The 24,645-nt window shown below is 40.1% G+C and overlaps 1 protein-coding gene across 4 annotated transcripts in view; it reads right to left on the reverse strand.

Moving 5' to 3' along the window:
• Window positions 1–810: 810 nt before the first annotated feature.
• IRAG1 (inositol 1,4,5-triphosphate receptor associated 1) overlaps window positions 811–24,645 on the reverse strand; it is a 141,282-nt gene continuing 117,447 nt past the window's right edge. For all 4 annotated transcript variants that reach the window (XM_055142788.1, XM_055142789.1, XM_055142790.1 and 1 more), the window contains 6 exons: window positions 20,881–20,930; window positions 20,244–20,351; window positions 17,394–17,458; window positions 10,061–10,180; window positions 8,678–8,812; window positions 811–4,145 (listed from right to left, as the gene is read on the reverse strand). In XM_055142788.1, the coding sequence (XP_054998763.1) occupies window positions 3,902–4,145; window positions 8,678–8,812; window positions 10,061–10,180; window positions 17,394–17,458; window positions 20,244–20,351; window positions 20,881–20,930 (722 nt within the window). In that variant the 3' untranslated portion in view covers window positions 811–3,901. The remainder of the gene's footprint in view (window positions 4,146–8,677; window positions 8,813–10,060; window positions 10,181–17,393; window positions 17,459–20,243; window positions 20,352–20,880; window positions 20,931–24,645) is intronic.

Genomic DNA, 24,645 nt, shown 5'->3' on the forward strand with positions numbered 1-24,645 from the left:
CCGAGGCTGTGCTTTGTGGATGGGTTTCTGGAAAATTTAGCTAATGCTGACTCAGAAAACACAGAAGTGAGGAAGGCAGATAGTACAGTGTGAACTGCTGAAGGTTGCCTAATTCCCATATTCTCTGTGATCCCCCACTTGTCTTACCAGCACAATTCTCACACCTTGCTTTGCTGTAACATGCAGATTCTGTTCATTTATATACTCTGTCTCAAAGGAAATTGAGCCTGGATTGTTCTTCTTTCCTGCCACAATCAGTGGTCCCTCCTCCACCAGCTATGTATCCTTGTGATCTAGGAAGATTGTGCTGAAGAAAGCAAATGCCCAAAAAAATAAAAGAAAGCAAATGTCCATTTAATAATTGAAGATAGTCTTCATGCCTGTGAGAGCCCATTTAAAGACGCAGTTTTCAAAACAGAACTCTCTGAATTAGACAGAAAGAAGGAACTGAGGGAGTGTGATAGATAGTACTGATCAGGAGAGTCTCTGGTCTCCTGTATTTCACTTCAAAAAAATTGAAAAGCATAATCCAGATATGAAAATTGGGTGGATGAAATGGTAATCATGTCTATCACAGAAAAACATGACTAAAGCAATCACAGGCCAGGACAGTGTAGGAAATGCAGCTCAGGAACAAGGTAAGAGTGGAGAACTGGTCTGGGATCTGGGAGTTAGCTGCTGGTAGAAGCAACCAAAGGCTGGGCTTTCTGACACACTCATATCTGAAGAAATCAAATCTAGGATTGAGACAAGATTATGGCTCAGACCTCTCAATGAGAAGGAATTTGACTGCTGCCAAAGTTTTGGAAATGTGCTTTTATTTTCAAATGTAAGTATGTGACACTATAGTTCATTGCTAGCACACCCAAATCCAGTCTTCCCTCTCCATCCATTCTACTGGTTGTATGTAGGAGTAATACAAAAGGTCTTTATAACAGCTTCAAAGTGAAGGGTCTTATACTAAAAGTATGTGACATCGACAATAACACAACAGATCACTCTCCAACTGGGGTAGGCACCCAAAGTCCTATAGTTCAGCAAACTTAAGAGGCATTTGGAGGGGAACTCTTGTAGCAGAGCAATGCTACTATTCAAAATAGAGGGCCTGTCTGTTTCCCGGATGCTTTGGCAAGAACATCAGCTGCTTCAGGCCAATGTTTGCTTTTTAGGGAAGAAATGCTGACCTTTTTTCATGAATGCCCTCAGAATTTCCATTACTCTGCACCTTCTTCTCCGTTCCCTCTCTTACAGGGTAGTTTGGGGAGAGTCTGTCTGGAAATATTCTTGCACATCTTTATAAAGAGAAGCTGGAGGTTTAGGAGACAATGCACCTCATCTCTGGGCCTTTGTATCAACTGGGAACAAAGTTGGGGAGCCCTAGAGTCAAGGGGACACAACCTGGTCCTTCTCTGAGGAAGACTGAGCCTGGACATTTCCAGCAGAGTCCTGTCCCATAGTCACTTGCAGGAAGCTCTGTTTGCATCCTGTCTCCAACTCTGTGGGCCTTAAAATCTTTAGCGTCGTGTACAACTCCCCACCACCACCACCACCACCACTGATTAATCAGGGTGGGCAGACCATGCATCCAGGCCCCCAAGGTTCATTTGCCTTGATCTATACCTCTTTACCTTAATGGCACATCCTTGGTAAACTCTGGCCTGGGTTTCTCTCATAGTAATTTCTTTAGCACTGTAAAGGACCTCTCTCCCACAACACACACACACACACACACTCCTTATATAAACATTCTGTTTTGAAGTAGGGTCTAATTAAGGGGAGTCTTTCTTAAAGGAATTTTTGTGTCAAACCTAGCCCCTGAACTTAGAAATAGCATTGCTCATTGGGTTGCACTCCTATTCTCTGATTATTTTGAAAATATTAGGATAAATGAGGCTAGTCAAAATATTTTTTCTCATTGATACAGTGGTGGTGAAAGGACTTGTCCTGAAAGTATGCAAAATGCCAGCTATGCTCAGAATTCTCTCTGTCACCTGGACATTCACTTGCTCTTTTAACCAACATTTAATGATGTTCTTCCAAGCATCAATTGCCATGCTAGGCACTCACTCAGATAATGGGTGAGATATGGTTCTTGTCTTTGATAAAAAGTGCCAGGATAGACAAACACCTAAATAAGTCATTGTGATATACTGTCTTAAATGTCAGTAATGAAAATGTTGGAAAGTGCCAGAAAACACAGATGAGAATGTGTCCAACAACATGTCATATATGGAAATTGGTGAGAGAGCATCACTATCTGTAAGGAGAGAATGACATTTGTACTTGGTCCTAGAGTGTGATCAGAATATGAAATACCAGAAAGAAAACTAATGAGTGGAGGTACAGAGCTGTGACCAAAAACACAGGATTGTCTGGGAACCAGAAATGGTTGGAGGGGCTGAAGGGCCACTTTGGAAAATGGGGACTGGAATGGAAGGTGTTTAGCTCAGATCTTTGAAGGAAGCAGTTTTGTACAGGGATTAGAATATAGGCCCTTTATCCGGTCTATTGGACTGGACGTCTAGCTCCTTGATTTATTAACTTCATATCCTCGTTGACTTGCTGGAACTTTTGGTGTGTTACTCAACAAACTTGTCCGAAAATGGCAAGAGTGGGAACCACCTCATAGTGATAATATCTAGAACAGTATTTGGCTCATATATATTCTATATGGATGTTAGTGACCAAATCAAACAATATTTATAACAAAATAAAAATAAAAACAAAAACAATTATAATAAAATTTACCCAGAAGCCTACAACCCCTCCAAGCTCATGAGGGATGAATAAAAAGGTAGTTGCAATAGAGATGGTGTGAGAGGTCAAATTATAGATGGGATGTGCTTTTGGTTTTATGCTAAACAATTGGGAACACTCTTAAGTGTGTATTTGGGAAGAAATTCCATTTGAACTGAAGCACTAAGAGGCAACCGCACACTTGTATGTGAACTCAGGAAAGCTGAAAGCACACAGTGTATCTTCATTCACCTCAGAGGCAGTTAACTGCTCATAGATAAAGAGAACAAATAGAAATCAACCTGTGTTATACAGCAGCTTAGAACCCACATTAGAAATGGGGACCAACAAGTTTGCCATTGAAGCCATAAGATTATAAACACATGTGAAGAGCTCACTGAACTGGTGCTTGGTGACTGTTCACACCTTGTGAAAATCTGTGGGTTGGTTTTTATATGAATTTTCTTTATCCAGGACACACATTTGGAGTTTATGCTTGGAGGGTTGTTGGCTTCATGCACAGGTGTGCTATGTCTGGTGGTATGTGTGTGTCTGTTTGTTTACAAATGCATATATATATATATATTAACACATACATCCCCATTTCAAAACAGAGTTAACTTAGCCTAAGTATTGTTCAAGACATCTTTCCTATGTCTGTAAAAAGAAACTCTGATTCTCAGGGAATGAAGGGGAGGTTGAAGATGAGCCAATGAAAATGAGATGGGAAATGGGAAGACAGTCATGCTGTAACTCCAAATTCCAGGTCTGATCCTTTGGATTACAGTTGGCCTTTCATCACAATTCTTCCTGATTTCTGATTGCAGGAATGGAAAATGAAGGAGTGAGCTTCTTGCTCTTCCTTGCAGAGAAGGTGCTTTACTTCCCCTGTGAGCAGGGGTAGGTGACCTTCCCTTCTGTGAAGAGTTCTTTGATGAAGGTGACTTCATTTTCCACCGGAATCTTTCCCAGGGCATTTATGTTGATCCTCCAAGAACACCAAGTACTGTATGGATGGCTCCCTCAGGGTACTCACTTCAGAAGAACCCCTCTTCCTTCCCTGATGAGCAGGAAGCAGTATGCCCACACCTGGGCCTGACACAGTGCTCTGGGGAAAGGCAGGAGGCTGTGTGCTGCAGGAGGCCGCTGGCTGGCATCAGAGGTTCTACTGCTCTGTAGGCTGCTCATGCTGGAGTCCTGAGCCCCACCAGGAGTTCCATTGGGCTGCAGAGCAGGAAGATATCCCAGAGGACACTTCAGCCTGCTCCACACTAGAGTTATAGGAATTGTAGAGCCCCAGAATGACAGTCAAGACAAACATTGCCGCAGCCATCATCCAGATGACTTGCCAATGCTGACACAGTTTGGGATACATGACTTGTAAGAAATGAACCAATTCTTTAAGTTTGCTGTCAAGTGAAAAAATAAGTTAAAGAATTAGTATGTTCAGTACATATGAAAAATCCAGACTCATACTTTTCTGTTTGGACATGTCATGCGCAGTCTGGGGCAGAAGTTTACAAATTCAGCTATGCACATAATCCCCTGATGGCAATATTCCAACCATCCCAAACCTACTGAATAAGGCCTTAGATATGGTCTAGGAATCTATCACTTACATATTCTCAGTGATTTTCATGCCATCATTTCATGACCTTGATGTTGGTGCTTGAATACCATTTATATATGCCCTGATCTATTCATGAGAACTCTCATAAATCTCAGATACAAACCTGGCTGACTCATACTTTTATGCATCCAAGCAGAATCATTACTCTTTTCCCTTGAATGTAAGAGTATTAACAATCAGTTCTAAGTTTTAGCCTGTCCCCTGTCACTGTGCGCAGATGTGTAATTTATTATCTTCAATTCCTCTTCTGTCTAGAGTGGAAGGATTGTGCTATGCTCTTAGATTAGATGATTCTTAATATCTAGTGATAAATGACAAGAAATCAGATCGACCTCAAGAGCTCCAAATCATCTCAGTGCTATTGAGACTAGTAGCCTCCAGAAATCAACCTCTGTGTGAATTACTGAAGAAGTTTTTCAACCTATTTACTCTTTATTCTCTAAATTTCCCCCTCTTTATCTTCTTTCTTTTCTATTCCCCCTTTCTTTCTCTCCATTTCTTTTTCTTTTCATTCTCATTTTTCCTCTTCCTTTTTTCAACTTTCTACTCTCCCTGAAGCCTAGTGAAAAGACATCTAGTCATATGGTCCACTAGAAGAGTTCATTCTTAGAGTTCTCTGGAGAAAGCCCTGGACACATTCAATTAAGCTAGAATTAGCTGTTTCTAATCCAAGATCCAAGACAATTTTTTTAAGTGTTACAGTGACAGTGATTATAAAAACTGAAAATACTGAGAATCACCAGATGGAAGAAATAAAGAAAGTAACAGCAGGGCTTTCTAAATGTATCTCAGGGCTCATATAGATCCTGAAATATGTAGGCCATTTGCTGAGACATACTGGGCTCCAATTCACAGTTAAAAAAAGATGCCTTATGGTGGATGGAAAAACTCAACAAAACCTTCCTTAGAAAAATACCAAATGCTCAGAGGGCCTGCTTCAGATGCTAAGGAACCAATTGACTTCTTTTCCATGTGGGAACTCTTTGAAAATCATTTCAGAAACAATTAAGCCAAACAATGAGCACAGCAACTGCAGTGAAGTCACTTTTATAACTGATAGGAAGCCTAATTTAGATTCTATTTGTATACTTATTGGAGATTATTATCTGATCATCCTTTAGGGATGCAATTTCCAATGTTCCAAAGGAAGTTTCTTGAGTTACTCCTACTTCACTTAAGAGTAAATCCTAAGAGTAAACATTTACTTAAGAGTAAATCTTAAGTGCAATGCAAAGGAGGAGGGCAAGATCTGCTTTTATGACCTTCTCATCCATTTCCTTCCAGACTGTAAGGGAGGCTAGAAGTTGAATTAAATAAGAAGTTGAATTAAATCAATTCCTTGCTCACCATTCCCTGGAGTTAGACATAGCCTCATTATAAGTGGGGAAAAGGCACGGGGAAGAGGGACAATGCTAATGGGATAAAGGAATAAGTGGTGTACCCTCCCTTCATAAAGCAGACCACATCTGAGAGAGGAAAGAAGTCTGAATTTTTTAAGTTGTGGTTTTTGTGACTCTTGTGGGCAAGTGGCCATTTTAATGATTGAAATGAAATTAATTGTGGGACTTAAACTTGACTGGGCAAATTCTGTTTTCTGAGAGTTCTTGGAAAACTAATTGAATATGACTATTATCACTGTAATCATCTAAAGCAGATTTGAAGACTGCAGCTAAAGAAAAGACTTAAGGGACTGGAGGGATAATACAGTGGGTAGGGCGTTTGCCTTGCACATGGTTCAATCCTTGGCATCCCATATGGTCCCCCAAGCACCACCAGAAGTAATTTCTGAGTGCAGAGCCAGAAGCAACCCCTGAGCATCGCTGGGTATGACCCAAAAAGAAAAAAAAAACTTAAGTGTTCTGTTGCTCTCTTATTCAAGTGTTAGGTAAATATCAGGAACTGTGTTCTGCTCTAATACACTCAAGACATTGGGTTGATTTACCCAAAGCTCATTTAAGCCAATCCTCCAGAAAACAATGTCTATAAAAGTTTACCTTCACTATCCAGAAAAGCAAAAATTCAGACAAAAAGACTGTAGGGTTTGGTATTAAATCTCTTAAATTAGAGCTTATTTACCAAGGTTTAACCAATTTTTTAAAAATGCATTCAGCAGAATATGTGTCTCTTTATAGCTTCAGATCTTGCTTGTTAGTTAGAGGGCAAAATTTTCTTGGGGTAAATCATATGAATGCAGGTGCATATGGGGAACTGGGTGTCTAACGGAGACAGGAGTAAATAAAGATGGAAGATAACAGTTCTTAGGGTCAGTCTGGCTTGAGTGACAGAGAGCCTGTAACTGAGTGGACAATCTCTGATAGCAGTATCTACAGTTACCTTTTGTGACCAGAGAGAACTCAGTGGGATGTGAATGCTTTGATCTGGGTTTGATCCCTGTTACATCATGGTTCCTCCTACTGCCACCCATCTCCTGCCAGCACTGCCTGAATCAATCCCTCAACACAGAGCTAGAAATATAACCCATGCACTACTGTGTGTGCCCCACCCCCAAACCAAAAGGTCCCTTTTCTGGGTGGAGGGATAAGCGCCAAAACTACAGGGTCAAAACTAGCCATGTTCCAAATGCTATTCAGTGCTTAGGATTAAACTTACGACTGACACATGCTAGCAAGAGCACAATCAGCCACACCAATGTCAGTGGGGATGAAGAACATGGTGCCATACAGATGGGTCTGAAAAAATGAAGCTCCCCTGCTCTCCCCCATGCAGCAGGACAAGGACTCCCCACCTGCTTGAGGGACAGATGTCTCAAATCCAGAAAGTGGGTCTGGAGGGAGAAAGTGCTGGGAAAGGATTGGTAAGATCCAGAGATCACTCAGATGGCAGATGTGTAGGGGTAGGAGGAGCAGAGAAGGGGCCCAGGCAAAACCTTTAGTCCCTTGGAGTTCCTTGAAATGAGAAGGAGCTGCAAATTATTTGAGATCTCATGAGCTAGATAAAGACTCAAGCATGTGCTTTGTAAAGCAGACTGTTTGTATCCATGTGCTCTCGGTGTTTAAATCTCCTTTGTTCTTGCCTGGTGTTTAGAAGTGTTAGAAGTTCCTGCCTGTTTTGTTAGCTCTGTTGATGGGAACCAAAGTAATTTGACTATGTTTCGGGGCAAGAAGAGTGTGAAGGCCTGGGACACAGAAGAGAGGACACTGCCCGTGTTCACCACCCTCCCCCTGCCCAGTACAAGAGTGAGAAATCTAAGGAGAGTAGAATTACAATTTCAGACTAATGCTGTTCAAACTTGGGAGGAGGGTTTCTTTAATTATTATTAAAAAATTAGAAAGGTAGTGTGTCTTTGTGTTTTCAACACTGAGACCTCCAGCCAGCTCTCCTAGACTGCTCTCAAACATTGGGGTTCTCTCAAGCTGAGATGTCTGGCTGAATTTCTTCAACTAACTGGGTTCAATTATCTGTTTCTGTGTGTCTCCCACCATTCCTCTATTTCTCTTTCTTTGCTGTTTTATTTGTTACGTGCTCCAGAGTCAAGCACAGTTTACACTGTCTTGAGTTTAGCAGCTAATTGAGTTTAGCAACTAATGATTATGGCTTAAAAATCACCAGATGACAGAATAGTCTGGAGGTCTAGAAACAAAAAATTTTGGTAAAGTGTTTCAAGTCTTATATAGCAACGTTTTAAAAAATCAAACCCTGGAATTCTTGCTTAAATGTGCAAATAGAGAGAACAGAGTAAAGGATTTGCTAAAAACCAGGCCATTTATGTGGGCACTAGAGCAAGAGGCACAGGTAGGACAAGATACAGGATCTATACTATATATCTACATGTACTATATACGTGTGTGTAAGCGTACACATATACATGCAATTTAGGAAAAATATACTTGAAAACATAATGTATATTAACAGAGAAAACCTCAAGTATTTTTAGTCCCAAATGACAACATCATTCAGACTGTTCTAGCAGTATGGAATCTGTGAGAGACCAATCTAGAACCCCATGTGTTGGTCCCCTGTTTTTGTCCAAATACCTGTCTAGGTTTCAGGCAAGCTCTCCTGCACTGTGGCTCTCTCTCTGGGATGACTAAGAGACTCAGCCATGCTGTTTCTCAGTGCCCAAGAGTCCCTGCTTGCTGGTGGCCCTGCTCTTGACCATTCTGACTCCCTGCCTCTTGCCAACATCTGTTCATGAGTGATGTGGGCTCCTTGGCATTACCTCTGTCTCCTCCCCCAACAAGAATGCCTCTGGTTTCTGTCGACTATACTCATAGGGCCCAGATGCTCTCCTGCCCTGGACTGTGCCCTAAATGAATGGTGATTCATTGCAGTAACAGCAAAGGTTCCAACCTGCTTCTCTTGTCCTTTTCCTCCTCTTCAGTTTCTTCGACTTCTTCGGGTTCTTCAGGATTCTCACTCTTTGGTTCTTCTTCCTCCTCCTTCAGCTCTTGAAGCTCCTTGGTCCTCTTTAGACCTTCCTGGTACCTTGGAGGGCAAAAAAACTGGGACAAGTGAGTCTGAAGACCAGGCACAGCATATCCCTTCCTGCATTCCTAGAGGAGGGGACCCATGTATCTTCAATAATGACACACTTCCTGTGGCTCCACACAACAGGAAAAAGCTGGGTAGCTCTGCTGAGTCCCAAGGTGGCTAATGTCAGAACAATTTCCCCTCACCCCTCAGTCATCCTTCCTGTTTATGTGAAAGTGTGATATGGGAAAACTCCTGACTAGACTCAAAGCCTTCAAAACTTCTGTAGGGATTCCATTGCCACGTCTTTCTATAACCTCAGAGCTTCATCCACCATCTGGGAAGTGGGGAGGTTGGTACCCCTCCCAGAAAGGGTTATAATACTATGGGGAGGAATCAGACATCTGTCTTGTTTTAGGAAGGGGGACACCACCATGGAGGCTTGTTAAGGAGATTTATAGAAGTCTCTCTAAGTGTTTACAAAGCCAAAGGAGGGGTTTAACCCCTACCTCGTTTTCAATGAGGGAAAAGTCAGGATTTCCAAGAGAAAATCTTCTGATTTCCTTCTGCCAGGATCCCTATCTCCATGACTGCACTGATTTTGCTTCTCTGACAGCCCAGGGGGTAAGGCCAGCACACACACACACACACGGGACTGTCCATAGAAGCCTGCCAGTCTCCCTCAAGAACTGTAGGGAAAGAAAGGATGCAAGGTTTGTCAGAAGTGATTTTCTCCCTAGCTCAGGATTGGGCCTTGTTCAGGATTTGACCCATTTGTGACTGACAGTAGATTAAAGCTGCTACTCTGAATCCACAGGAGTACAGTTAGAATTTGAGGGGACTCCAGTTTCCAGAGAGAAGGAATGGCCAGGGGAGTTCTAAGAAGTGGCATTACAGCAGCAACCGGGCAGGGCTGGCAGCAGCACAACTGCTCTGGGCGTGTGTCAGGAAGCTTCATGCACCACCAAGAGGAACCCACACAGGACCCCTGACTTCCAGACCTTTCTGAGCAGTGGTGTTTGGGTGGTTTTCTGCCTAAACAGAGAGCGGATTAGTTACTGTTTAACCACACCCTCTCGCCCTGCTTCCTCCTGTCCTTCCTGTGGAACAGCACTGCTCTTTCCTATGCAGTTCCTTGCTGAGACAGGGCGGTCCCCAGGCTGCTGGCTGCTTCCCTAAATCCATTAAGAGACTGAAAAGGCCGTGGGAAGGTGTCTCCTGAGATCTGCCATGTGACCTGAGGGCAGCTGACATCTGACTCACCCCTTGTTGTAGGCTTCATCCTCCACCCTGGTCTTGGTCTCCTGGCTAATCTCCTCCGGGCAGCTTGGAGTGGGCACAGGAACAGGCAGTTCACAATCTGAGTCCCCATTTGTCTTTCCACTTGAGAGAAGAGGAAGGTATAGGCAACATTTCAGAAACAGACTGGGCATCTGAAAACCAAATTAGATCTTTTGCTCTAGTCTTTGTTTGGGGGTTGGGGGTAAGGGAGCTGCACACCCAATCATGCTTAGGGATTACTCCTGTCTCTGCACTCAGGAATTACTTTTGGCAGTGCCCAGGGGTCCAAATGGGATGCCAGGGATTGAATCTGGGTTGGCTGTGTGCAAGGCAAACTCCCTACCTGTTGTCCTATCTCTCCAGTCCCTTGCCTGATTCTTGATTAGGAGGAAACTCATAATGCATGGGATTCTTTCTATTATATCTTAAGGTAAGGTTTTACAAAGATCCTCATCCATGAATTTTCTTAGGTCTTCATACACTACAGTAATTTCCCTGTTCTCCAAACAAATTCAACTTCATCCTTATTCCAGGAGCTGCCATGAGTGAAGCTCATTACTGGAAGCTCTACTAAACTGAGGAAGATGGAGATGAACCAAAACTGCTGGCATCATCTTGCTTCTATCTTCTTCAGCACAATTCCCACTCATTCTCTCATTCTTTTTCACAGCTAGTGGGCACGAAATGACTTGTGCCTTATAATGTGCCTTGGCCGTCTTGAAAAATGACAGAAATAGCCTTGCCAGCACAGATGTTAGCAGGAGAGAAAGTCCCCACAAAGGAAAAGAAAATGCACTGAATTACAAATTTATGGGGGAAAAAAGGCAAAATCTGCTCAGTGGCCAAAAATAACAAGGGGAGCATCAGCTGAGATTGTGTGGTGAGAAGACATTTCTCTGAGGTGGTGTGCTGAGGCACAGACTAAAGGCTGAAAAGTTAGATAAATCTATAGCAGAGAAAGATCCTTTTAGGCAGAGGATACAGGCTATATGAAGACTGAGATGCAAACCATGCAGAGAAGTTTGAGAAACTGAAAACAGGCAATGACAAATTCATCTTGGGCAAGATGTAAGTTCAAAGTCTGTGAGGTACTTTGATGTACAAGTGGGGGTATCAACAGTAGTTGGGTGTAGTTATTGGATGACAAAAGAGTTTGGGGTACTATCAGAAACATATTTAAAGCCAGCAGACATGGGAAAAATTGCCTAGGGCAACAACATCAGGAAGGATGAGAAAAGAATCCAGGATCAAATCCCAAATATCTCCATCCTATGACTGAGAAGAAAGATGGAGTCGTCAGGAGACTGATAAGTCGCAGCCAGAGAGAAAGAAAAAACCCAGAAGCTTTGGAGTCCTGGGAGCCAAATGAGGGTAGTGTATCAAGAGTGAGTTGAATGTGTCCCACACACACTCAGAGTCTGAGTTAGATGAGAAAATACCTATTAGATCTGATCATATGAACACCAAAATAAGCTTTGATGAAATGGTGAGAACAAAGTCATTTGGAATGGGAAGTGGGCATGGTAAAGACAAAGATACATTAATTTGACTAGGGAGAAGAGTATGCCCCAGATGCATCACCAGGAGTAATCACTGAACAGAGCCAGGAGTAAGCCAAGAGCTGAGCCGGATGTGGCCACAAAACAAACAAACAACAAAAACCAAACTAAAACCATGAGAAGAGAGAGAAATAGAGGGAAAAAGAGAGTAAAATTGAGATAGAGAAAAAGGAAGGAATGAAAGAACAGAGGAACTAAGATACTTGAGTGGTCACTGAAAAAAATGAAACTAGAGTAGGATGTTGGGCAGTGCCAGGAGCCCATTAGAGGTCTGGGTTCATGAGTTTAAAGGAAGTATTGTGCTAGCTATGTCTTCCCAATAATCCTCACTACACAGCTACACATGTCTGGAGTCCAACAAGGAGTGATGTCATGGAGGTGGCCTCAAATAGTTGAGATTAAAACACTGAACAAAAATATGGTTAGAACTCAAAAAGATTACGTTGTCTCCTCCTCCCCAAACCAGCTTCTCAGCAAGTGAGATTTACAGCTTCTCATTCTTGCTATTGGCTTCCAATCTCTTAGTATTCCTGAGCTTTGTTAAATTTTCATTTCATTAGGCTTAAAAATCCAAACCCATTGTGAACAAGAAAGATAACAATCTAAATATATTAGCTATTCATAACACCGCTCCTTTTTTTGCAAATTACAATATCCATGACCTTCCATGTGACCTTAACCTCATGTGCAATTTCCTATTTGTCCAAATGATTGAATGAGAACAGAAAAACAAAGTTATGCCAAGGTCAGGGAAGGTCATTTTTATATGATATATATTCCTATATTAGAAATGAAATATTGGTAGCAGGCTTTTATTCACAACTCTCAAACTTAGAGGTTAAGGACAAACATATATAAAGGAGGAAAAATCACAAACATGAAAATAAACTGTTCAAAGCAAACTTGTGTTCAAAGCCCAACTCCAACACATACAATTTTTTTAAATTTTACTGAGCTTTAAAATTCCCAACTATAATAGCATAAGGTATACCTTATATGGATTGGGGTACAACAGGTAGGGTGCTTTCCTTATGCACACAACTGATCCAGGTTCAAACCCAAGCACTAATATGGTCCTCCCAGTACCTTTAGGAGTGATCTCTGAATGCAGAGCCAGGAGTAATCCCTGTACACCCTTGGGTATGACCAAAAACCAAGAAAACAAAAAATGTGTACCTTACAGTGATGGTATAGGAATTTGTGAAGAAATGTAGATACATTTTGTCAAATATGACAATCAACAGATGGTATTTATTATTATTGTCATCAGTACTTATAATAGTAACAGTAGTAGTTATATAGTAAACTTATTGGTAAATTTTGGAAGGAATCTGAGGTTCTTCCAAGTTGGACCTATAAAAGTATCCAAGGATCCAGAGAGATAGTACAAGAGTTAGTTAAGATACTTGCCTTGAATGTGACTGACCAGAATGTGATCCCCAGCACTTCATCTAGTCCCCCAAATATTGCCAGGAGTTATTTCTGATCTTAAAACTAGGACTGAGTCCAGAATACATCCAAGTGTGCCTCCCCTAAAATACAAGCTAATAAATTGCCAACTATTTCTTCATTTAAGTGAGTATTACTTGATATATGTGTTCTGATACTTCAGAATAGAATACAAAATTAAAACAGAAAATTTACATAAAATTGCCTAATTGCCTTGATAAATTTCTTAAGTTAACATCTAGATGTGTTTAACATACCCATGTATATGTTAAAGTTTTGTTGAACAGAAGTTGATTTGATGGGCAAACAAAACTTTTATTGTCTTTAAGTCACTACTGTTTATTTACTTATTTATTTTTTTGAGGGTTTTGGGCCAAGTGCTCTGGTCTTACTCCTTGCTCTGGGCTCAGGAATCATTCCTGGTGGTGCTGCCAATTGTTCTTATAAAATAAGCTGGTCCTTTAATGGTTCAGTAAATGTTTATTTCCTGAGAACCCAATATTTGGACTGAGTTGGCGCTATCTCTCTTCAGAGCTGTAAACGTGTTGCTAAGTATGACTCGTGCCCATTCTAGGGATTTCTGGGCCAGTTATGCCTCTTGGCATATTTTCTCTATTGAAAATCTTGCAGGAATTCCTTCAGGGATGATTCATTAAAATGAGGCACACATTGTTCTCTAATACATGTCGAATCAAAAACGTTTGTCTATGCCCAGCTCTCAGTGATTTAAAAGGGTAGTAAGTAAAACTGTGGTGTTTGACAGAAAAATAGGTACAGGAGAGTCAGTTTTCTCTATGTAGTAAACAATATTTGAAAGTGAATAACAACCATTTTAACCCTGAGCAACCCTTATCTCTCTGGTTCCCTCATATCAAGGCAGCCCAACAACCAGAGGTGGAAGAATTTCCTTATTCCCCACTGCTCAGTCCCAGATTCCTGGGCTTCACTACTTGTTGACTTGAGAACTAATTCATTCTAGAATACTATCAGTAAAAGAGACTTGCCTTCTATAATATATGACATTATATGAAATCTTTTAGCAATTTACCCTGGCTTCTTCAAAAGTATATGAAAATTTGTTTTTTTAAAGATATTATACTGAATATTTCCCTGAATTGTATGACATAAAAGTTTCTCTTATGAAACTAATCCTGAGCATCATCCACATCCATGGCTTTGCTGATTTCTCAGTGATTCGGCTCTATGTATCTCTGCCCCATCACATCAGCTTCCCACTCCACATCCAGCAAGTTACTAAACTCTTTCACAGTAGTTTACAAAAAGGTCTCTTCAAAAGTAGATGCTTCATTTTTTTACCAGTTATACTAAATTTCTGTTATTACCTTTGGAAGACCTGTTAAGGGGTTAAGAGTGTGACCAACTTTTCTACCAACTAACTGTAATCTCAAGCAAGTGATTGATTTTTTGAGCTTCACTGTCTACCTTTTAAAGATAGAGATATTAATAGTAGACCTGTTTCATGGAATTATTGTAAGAATGAAATTATATCATTAATATAAAGCAATTAATCAGAGCAGCACTTGGCGTATAGTAAGCAATAAATAATAGTAATTTTCATTATTGGACTGGAGCAGGTAGGGCATTTGCCTTTCAGGTGGCTGACCCAGGTTTGATTCTTCCGTCGCTCTCGGAGAGCCCAGCAAGTTACCAAGAGTATCCCGCCTGCACAGCAGAGCCTGGCAAGCTATCCATGACGTATTCGATATGCCAAAAACAGTAACAAGTCTCACAATAGAGATGTTACTGGTGCCCGCTCAAAAAAATCGATGAACAATGGGATGGCAGTGCTACAGTGCTACACTTATCGTTATTATTAAGCTGTAAATATTCCATACTTTCTGATCTCAAAGACTTCTCCCTTTGGAAGAAAGGAGAACCAAATAGAAAAACCCTTTTGCTGGGTTATATGTGAATATTTCCTATCTTTCTGCAGTTATATCCCCCACTGACCAATTTTTTGTTGAGGCATAGTGATTTACAATACAGTTAATGATAGAGTTTCAGGCATACATCTTCCAATACAACTCCCACCACCAGAATATCCACTTCCCTCCTCCTGCACACTCCCTAAGTGCCACCCACCAGACTCAGTTCTGTTCCAGTTCTAAGGATCTGTTGCCTTTGGCCATTTGTTATTACTTTACTATTTCTTTATATCTCACAGATAAAAGAGATCATTATGTGTCTGTCCCTCTCCTGGCTGACTTTATTCACCATGATATTCTCTAGATTCCTCTAATTATCTTCAGCTATCTTTAAAGGAGGATTGTGTTCCCAACAGGGATCCCATTATAGTTAGAGAATGTATCATGGAGACCCTTCTGAGAAGCCCATAAGAGTGAGCTATGGACACCTTCCTGGAGTTTCTGGCCTGCCCTGTCTCAATCCTCACTCTGACCTTTTGGACTCTACCCACTCTCTCTAAGCTTCTAAACTCTTGGGATTTTGATATGTCTGTTTATCTTCACACATTGCTACTATCGACACAGAACTACTGCTTACTTTTCCAAATTTTGTACCTCAGTCTCTCCTATCAAGGAAAACTCAGGTTCTTGATGACTCCCTCTGCCTCAGAGAGAAACTGCCAAGTGAACTGAGCATGAGTGTTATAGAGTTCAGGTCCTGTTCAATCGGGAGTGTGTTGGAAGAAAGGGAATCTAGATCTTTTGCAATTACTGGTTCTATTAAATGACAAATGTGAATCAGGGCCTTATCAGTGGCCCTAACAGAGAAGGTAGTGTTCCTCAAAAGCAGAGATGAAAGGGAAAATTTTAATGCACTTTTACTCAGGGCATCAAACAACAATTTCTGGGTTGGGTCAGAGACCATTGGCTAGACACTGCGGTCCAGGAGATTTTCTAAGGTTCTATAACCTGAATTACTTACACAGAGTTGTTAGATTGTCATGTCTTTATAATTTCCTTGCAATTATTAAGATAACATAGAAATCAGACATAAAATCAGGCCTATAAACAGAAAGGACCTGTAAGTATCTGTGATGTATGGTTTCACAGCAAGGAATTGTTGAGTAAACTTCAAGACAACTGGGCACAGAACAGTGAGAAAAAAATAGGTTTGGTAAGGTGGAGAGCTTGGGAACTTGTCTTTTGTAGAAAAGAGGTCTAATGCAGACATTTTCTGGCCAGATGGAGTCAAATGATTCTAATAGGACAGAAATGAAAAATGAAGGATTAAATCTGTATCAAAGCAAGGAAGAAGGAAGAATAGAGGTGTATGTTCTAAGAAAGGAAAAACACAAGGGGAAAGTTTTGAGAAGTGACAGCTGTGATCCAGGTGTCTTAGAGCAAACAAATGAAAGAATTTGAAAACTAAGGTATAAACTCCTCTGAGTGTGTAGAAACAGCTTGACTTGCTCTGGCTTAGGATGAAAAGACTTGCAAATTGCCTAGATGCCTAAGGAAGTTAGGTGCATGAGTGGGGTCAGGGAGATTGTGCAAGAGCGTGGAGCACATACTTTGCATGTCGAAGGCCTGAATTTGATCCTCATACCACATTGTCCCCTGAACTCCACCAGGAGCAGAACACAGGGTCAGTAGTAACACACAAGCACTGCCAAGATCTGGCACTCAAACCCAAGATGCAAACCAAAGAAACAAAACAATCATTGTGTTCAGGATTAATCATAGAATGATTTTGTTTCATGGGAAACTGAGTCTCTCTACCCATCTCTGTTTTTAAGTCTGTGATAACAATCGTGCTTTCAAGTCTGTGATTGGTTTAGAAATTTGCCAGTAAGATACAAAAGAAGATGGAGGAATAATTTCTAGGTTCACACCTAGAAAAGAAGTATATGAGAAATAGTCCCTTTCTTCATCTAGTTAGTGCCATGTCTTGATGGAAGACCTGGAACTTATCATATTGTTTTCTTATAAGTCTCCTGGGGAATTCAACACAGAAATTGGGCAGATGTGAGATTTCAGAGAGACCAGTATGGCATCCTATTGTACCAATCTGGAGTGGCCCTAAGTCTGGATTTACTACTGAAGCTCTTATGAGTTGGTGCTTTCTAGTCAAAAGTTACAATCAACACAGAAGGCTTCATCACCTCTGGCCTCTTTTTAGTTGGAGATACACTCAGACACAGCATGTTTCTAGACCAGAAATTTTGCAAGCTACTTCCAAATTTTTTCTAAGTCGCAGAGTCCCACTCATTTACTGCTAGTAGTCAATATTCTTGTTATCGAATGTGTAGGATGAGGATGGGAGGATGTTGGGGAAAGTGTTTTCAGAGATGCCCAATGTTAAGAGGAAAATTGAAAACTTACTTTTCCAAAAGTGCAGGCAGTGTTGAGGTGACGGGAAGGTTGCCTTTCGCATTGGGTGATTCTGACTGAATGGAAAACAGGAGACAGAGAATTGAGGATCCACTATGGAAGGAAGAAGCCAGAACTGCTTGGAGCTCTGATGGTGTTGGGGAGAGGCTGCCTTTGTTCCTTTATTTTCCCTCCCCTGCCCATGTGTTCTCAGCTTCATCTGGGTCCAGGGAATGACCAATCCATCCAGCTTTCCCCATCCTCCTTTCTTTCTGGGGCACGCTCAACTTGCACCTTTTTTCTTCTCTTTTCTAAATTTCCTTGAGCAAAAAGAGTTTACTTTATGAGATTCCATCCTAGAAGGTCGCCAACACTTTTTCTCTGTTCCTGTTTACTGATTTTGATGGGGAAAAATAAATGTCTTTGACCAAAGAAAGTCCTGCCATGAATCCCTGGAATGGATTCATGCAAGTCCATTATCAGCCTGGATGGATAGCTCCAAGCACAAATCATTCTCAGCAGGTGCCTGTCATTGAAATTAAAGCCATCAGAATTTCTTTATGATAAATTCACAAAGTTTACCCTGTTTTTTTATTGTGAAAGATTTAGCTTAAACAATGATTCTCAACTCTGGTTGTGTGTTAGAATTACAAGAGAGGTATTTCCTTTTGGGGGGCGGGGAGGTACGGAGGGATGTGCCAAGAATGGAATCCAGGACCTCACTCCTGCAAGGTAAATGCTCTATATAACCCCAGCCTCTGGAAAAGAATTCTTTTAAAGCACTAATTCAGGGGCTCAGTGGTTAAGAATATGCCTTGAATATTTGAAACCCTGGGTTCAATCTGTGGCATAGCAAATAAATAAATAACTGTGCTAATCTAGAATCTTAAAGTGGGGTCTTGGCATAGGATGTTTTGGAAGTGCTCTGTGTGATTTTAATATATATGCCAGTTACCAGGAATATGCCTTTGGAAACATGTTTATGTACTTAATAGTATGATTTATTAAAGTGTACTAACTAGCCTTCTCTAAACTCCTTTAAATGTTCCCACCCACCCCCCCACAACTGTTTTGTTTTACTGGACAATTAGGAAGTTTATGTTGATTTCATAGAAGAACTGAAATATTCTATTAAAGTAGCATAAAAGTAGAGCTTAAGGGGATTGAGAAATAATACAGTGAGTAGGGTGTTTGCCTTACATGTGGTTGACCTGTGTTTGATCTCTGACACCCCATACAGTCCTCAAAACTTGCCAGGAGTGATTCCTGGGCACAGAACCAGGAGTAAGCCCTGTGTACCACCAGGTGTTCCCTTCCCCTCAAAAAAGTAGAACTTAAATACACTTTTCCTTTGCTTACACAATTAGATAGTTTTCTTACTGAGCAGTGCTAATCAGGGATTGGGAATAGAGAAAAACAACTGAGTAAGAGTTAGAAGAGTTTTGGATAGGATTAGCTAGATTCACTGATGTCTGGAATGTGGTAGGTATTTCCTCATAAACGGACTGTCTTTGCTAAACCGTTTTGAAAAACATTTTCTGAATTTGAAACATAGGGTTAGCATTATTAGTAACACATTCTTTTATATTTTTCTCCTTTTTGGGTCACACCTGGCAATTTTCAGGGGTTACTCCTGGTTCTTCCCTTAGGAATTGCTTTTGGTGGTGCCCAGGGGACCATATAGGATGCTGGGGATCAAATCTGGATCAGCTGCATGCTAAACAAATGCCCTCCCCACTGTACTATTGCTCCAGTTGTAGTAATACATTATTAATAGAGCACTAAAAGAAATCAAGAAGAAAATTAAGATATCTGTGGCTCTACCATGCCCAGAGATAATCATTGTTAAGAGTTTTTACATGCATTCTTCAAGAATTTGTCTACACATAGAAAAATACAAAAATTATAAACAGTCTACATTATGTATAATATAGTATTAATATACATTGTATATATACAGTCTATATTATATATTTCATATATCACTTTAAATGATTTTATTTATAATAAATTATAGTCTTTTGTGTCAATAAATACAGATTTATATTCTCTTACTTTCTCACTTTGGGACCACTTCCAGTGGTGCTTATGGGTAACAGCTGGTGGTGCTCAGGGGACCATATGCAATGCCAGTATGCAAACTAAGACTGAGGCCACAGCTGCTGCTAGGAAAGTATCTTAACCTTTGTAATAGCTCCCTGGCCTCTCTAATTATTTTTATTAACTGCATAGAAACCTCTAAGGGAAATCCCAAATTTATTAAATCTATCTCTTAAATGGGAATTCTAGAATTTTTCAGTTTTACATTGTTATAAACAGTGTGTAATTAATTGAGGCAGACGAACAATGGATTTAAGAATTTACTGTCTGCAGATCAGCTGATAGCTCAAAGAACATAAGTGGATGCTTTGCATTTAGCAAATTTAACCCCGTATTAAGTCCTTGGTACCACATGGTCCCCCAAGGACCACTGTGTGCCCCTCCCCCCACCAAAGAAAGAATTTAAACTCTGGAATCAGATATTCTATGGTTCAAAAGTCAACTTTACCACTTACTATACAATACCAACATCAGCTATTTAAACTGCAGAGTGGGAAGAAAAATATACCTTCTGGTGGAATGGTTTTATAAAAATTATATTCCTTTGCAAGGAATACTGAGCCCTTAGCACCTTGTTCAAGATACTCAGTCTTCTCAGAGCAGTGGAACTGGTCTATGTCGAGAGTTTTTGAGTGCATGGTCCAGAATCTATGGTGGGAATTTCTTCTTGTTATTAACTCTGTCCTTATCTAGGCCACCCTGTAATGGAGAGCCTGAGTGAAAGGGCAAATAGAGCTGCAAAGGGAATTTCATCATACTCACCAGGGCTGGTAAGGAGGGGATGGGTGATGCAGTGGAAGACTGGCCTGGAAGATTCAGGGCATTGAACTTGGGAACCACAGCAACACTGACCCTCCGGCGAGGCATGTTCTGTGAGAAGAGAAGTGGCCATACTCATCATCACAAGGGAGGAGCACCTGTCGTTTATAAAGACTTGGAAAAGGTCTATTAGTTTCTAATATTATCATAACACCTCTTATTTGTTTGACTTTGGAGTGGTAATGATCTTGGGGGTCAGTATGGAGAGAGTGACCAAAATTGGTTCAAATTTTCTGTCAGTGGTGGGGGATTTCCTGTTTCCTCCTATTTTAGCTCCTTAGATCTTGGAGAGATAGAACAGAAATATCTATATCCTAGGTAATATCAGGAATAGTATATGGAAGTTAGGGCAATGCTAAGGATTTTATCATTTCGAGTTTATTTAAAGATGGAACCGTCAGGGAAGCCATGAACAAGGAAGGTTGCAACGTGAGCCAATGCGTTAGAGCCTATCCAACAGATTCAAGAATACAGATTTATCTGGTTCCTACAGATTCAAGAATAAATGACTTCCTGGGTGACAGTGGAAATTTCTGACACACTCCCTCTGAAAATTCAGGTGTTACTTTAACATGCCTACCTTTCCCAGTGTGAGGGACATGGATCGTGCTGTGCGTGGGACCCCATCTTCTGCAGCAGAGAAAACAGAAGAGAATGCAGGTAAAATTTCAGGTTAGACTCCAGCAGGAAACAGACAGGCAAAAACAATGCTAAGGTTGCAAGGCCGGAAGTTGTCCACAAGGGATGGCCCACAGACCCAGGTGTTCCAAGTAATTCTGTTGGATATTTGGGGGCAATCATTTGCAGAGATGGACCTTTATCTTTTCCCCAATACCCCTTGGAACATTGAGAAGCTCCAGGCTTGGCCTCTGATCTCCACTGGAGATCACTACCATCTCTGAATACTGTATCCTAAAATAAAATATGAAAATTACTTGTAGCAGTACCAAGGCTTATTGCATTGTTTTTTGTTCATTCAAGGTATGTAGAATCATAAAAAACGATGAACCAGAAAGGTGCATTGTCAACGAAAAATAGAAACTTGGTGGCAATCATTTAATATGTCACTTACAAAATAATTTGGAACAGAGGAAATGAGAATTTTCCCTTCAGTACATAACTTAGATCAAATAATGCTTATAAAATGCTTGACACCATACCTGAATAACTCTGCCACCAGGAACCTTAATAAGTGCATTTTTGAAAACTCAATTCAGTTAGATTCAGCTTGATCAAAATTAACTAGCCTGTGTATTTGTCTCTCACATCCAATTATATCCTGAATGTATTTATGTATATACATATACATATATATCCATTATAGCCTACTTATACCCCCTGTATCTAATCTCCTAAAAAGAGGGTAGTTGAGTTTTCTATAACCAAGAAGTTTTAGCTGTTTCTATTTCTTATGATCATGAATTATTTGTATTTATTTTTACCATCTTATTTTGTGTTTTAAATTTTATCTGTTTTTTTAACTTTTGTTATAACCACCAGTTTAGAAGTTATATCATTTACTTGTGATCTTTCATGTACCCCCTTACAGTTTTAATATATTATGAGCTTTTAAGTTTTTAATCAATTGGAGATCAAACCCAGTTCAGCTGCGTGCAAGACAGACCCCTTCACCGATGTGGGCTCTAGACCCTCTCTCATATGTTTATGGATATAAAGAAACATAGCAGAGAAATAACAAATGGTTCTAGACAATAGAAACAAAGAACATGAGAGCTGGTTTCCAGTAGGAAGCAGAAATGGGGAAGTGGGATAGGTGGATAGAACACTGCAACAATGGTGGAGAAAAGTGTTCAACTGAGAGGCAGGATGTGCTGAAAAGTGGCAAAGTGTATGTATGAAACTTTATCAGTAGGAGGACCATAATCCACAGTGCCAAAGGTTATAAAATGTGCCTGTCATAGATGTGGACTGGTGGGTAGAAAGCAAACAGGGGTGGGAGGGGGAAACATGGTGGAGGGAAGTGAAAGCGGAAGGATCAGTGTTGAAACATTGTACACCTGAAACCTAATTATGAGTAACTATGTAATCCATGGTGGCTTGATTTAAAAGATTGAAAACAATATAAAAAATTTAAATTAATGATTATCTCTCTTTTTTTTAATTAAGCCTTAAAGGAACTCCCTCAAATCTTGTATGTTCAGTATTTTTTTACTCACTTTATTTTTATAATCCCAAATTTCTCATCAAAATTGCTGTGTCATATAGTTAACACTTATTTAGATTTACATGCACTTATATCTTTTTAATTTTTTAGATTTAAAGAACCATGATTTACAAAGTTATTGATTTTCAAAGTTGAGTCTTAGACATATATTTCAGCACCAGTGCCACTACCAATGTCAGATTCTCTCCATCAGTGTTCCCATGCTCCCTCCCCAGAAGCCCTACCTGCATCTTGACAGGCACATTTCTAAGTTGAGTGGCTGTGGTTTAGATCTCATGTGTTGTTGAGTCTGTGCTTTGGGTCTAGAGCTCTACCACTCTCCCACATCACTGGTATACCTGAGGCCCCTGACGCCTGCTCCCTGACTACTTTCCTTTCTCATCTTTTTCCTTCCCCTTCTTTCCCCCTTCCCCCATTCCCTTGATCTCTTTTCTTCTCAGTCCTTCTCCTTCCTTATACTCTGGAGTCAAGGGTGATCTGAGGTATTCCCTTAATTACATAACATTTCCTTGTCCAGTTTTCTATATACCATAGATAAGTGAGATCATCCTGTGTCATCCTTCTTTTGATATGTATATGTATAAACATATACATATATAACTCAGCATTCCTTCTTGCATCCTACTCCTTTATTTAATCTCAATTTTTTGTTCTCTAAACAGAAGTACATCTTTTAGTTGTTCTTCTGGTAATAGAAGTGTGAGTAGACACGTGAGTGTCTATTGTCTCAAAATGTTTTTACCTGGGTCTTACTCTCATATGATGTTTTATTGTTTAGATGGTGATATTGTCTCTAGATCAATGGTTATTTTTCTTAGTCCTTTTAAGTGGTTGTTTATATGTCTTCTGGTTCTATTATTGTTATTGAGAACTGAAATTCCTTTGTACAAATTTTTAGGATTTCTCTGGTTATTTTTAAGATTTTTTCACTTCGTCTTTGCATTCTGTGGTTTTTCTTTGATGTGTTTTTTTTTTCTCCTGCTTGTATTTTACATCAAAGATTGATGTCTTAAATTCTAAAAAAAATTCTCAAATTCTGATAAATCCACTTGAATATTTCTTCTCTACCACTCTTTCTTATGGATCTCTGAATCCATATTCAGAATTTTCTCATTCTGCACTCCATATTACACACTTAATAACATTTCTTTTATAGTCTAATACATTTTTACTTCAAAGTAAATTTTGGGTAACTTCTTCAAATCTACCTTTTGGCTGACTGCTTCCTCAATTATTTTTAGTATTATTTAAAAGTTGTGTTTATTAGAATAAGCTGGGGTGTGTTTTTTTGTATTAATAATAAACACTCTTAAACTTTTAGTGAATTATACCAAAAAGATATGTTTTTCTTATCCAACTTATCCATTTGCTTGTGAATTTTAGGCTCTGTTGTGCATTTCCTCATACAGAATGCCGCAGTCTTGTGGGGCTTCTACTCTGCAGCAGCTGGGATTGCAACATCAGTATGGATAAATCATTGGGCACATTTTACCGGAGTTTTATAAAGGATCCAGCTCAAAGAACACCTGTTCTCATGCTCATGGTTTATTTTCTATGTCACACGGCCTCATTTAACTTCAAGAAAATAAAAGCCAGCACAAACACAAGGATGAGTTCCCAGAAGGGGGTGATCTGAAATACTGAGGAAGACCCGTGACTATAGTAACTACCGCACATAAGTGACTAAACTTTAAATTTCCTCATTTTTAGCTCTATTTTATTCCTTTGTAATAACTGTGTTCTTGCTTTCTTATTCCTCCATGCCTCTAGACAATTCTAAACATCTCCTTTAAAAAAAGGTATCTGTCTTATTATCTGTCTTTTTTGTTGTTGCTGCTGCTGTTTTCAGGATACACCCAGTGATTCTCGGGAATTATTCCTGGCTCTGCACTCAGGAAGGTCACTCCTGATAGTGTTTGGAGGACCCTGTAGGATATCAAGAATAGAACCCTGATCTGCCATGTGCAAGGCAAGCTCCCTATTCACTTTATTATCTCTCAGCCACCTCCAATTATAAAACATAATCTTAATGTCTGGTTATGAGATGATTATTGCTCAAAGGGATTTTTTTCTTTTATGTGCTTTATAATTCTATAATGTGAACTCTTTGTCAGGGAGGCTTTGTGGAAAGGAATCATGCATCTTCTGGGTGGAAGGATT

The sequence above is a fragment of the Sorex araneus genome, chromosome 6, assembly GCF_027595985.1.
Source record: "Sorex araneus isolate mSorAra2 chromosome 6, mSorAra2.pri, whole genome shotgun sequence".
NCBI lineage: Eukaryota > Metazoa > Chordata > Mammalia > Eulipotyphla > Soricidae > Sorex > Sorex araneus.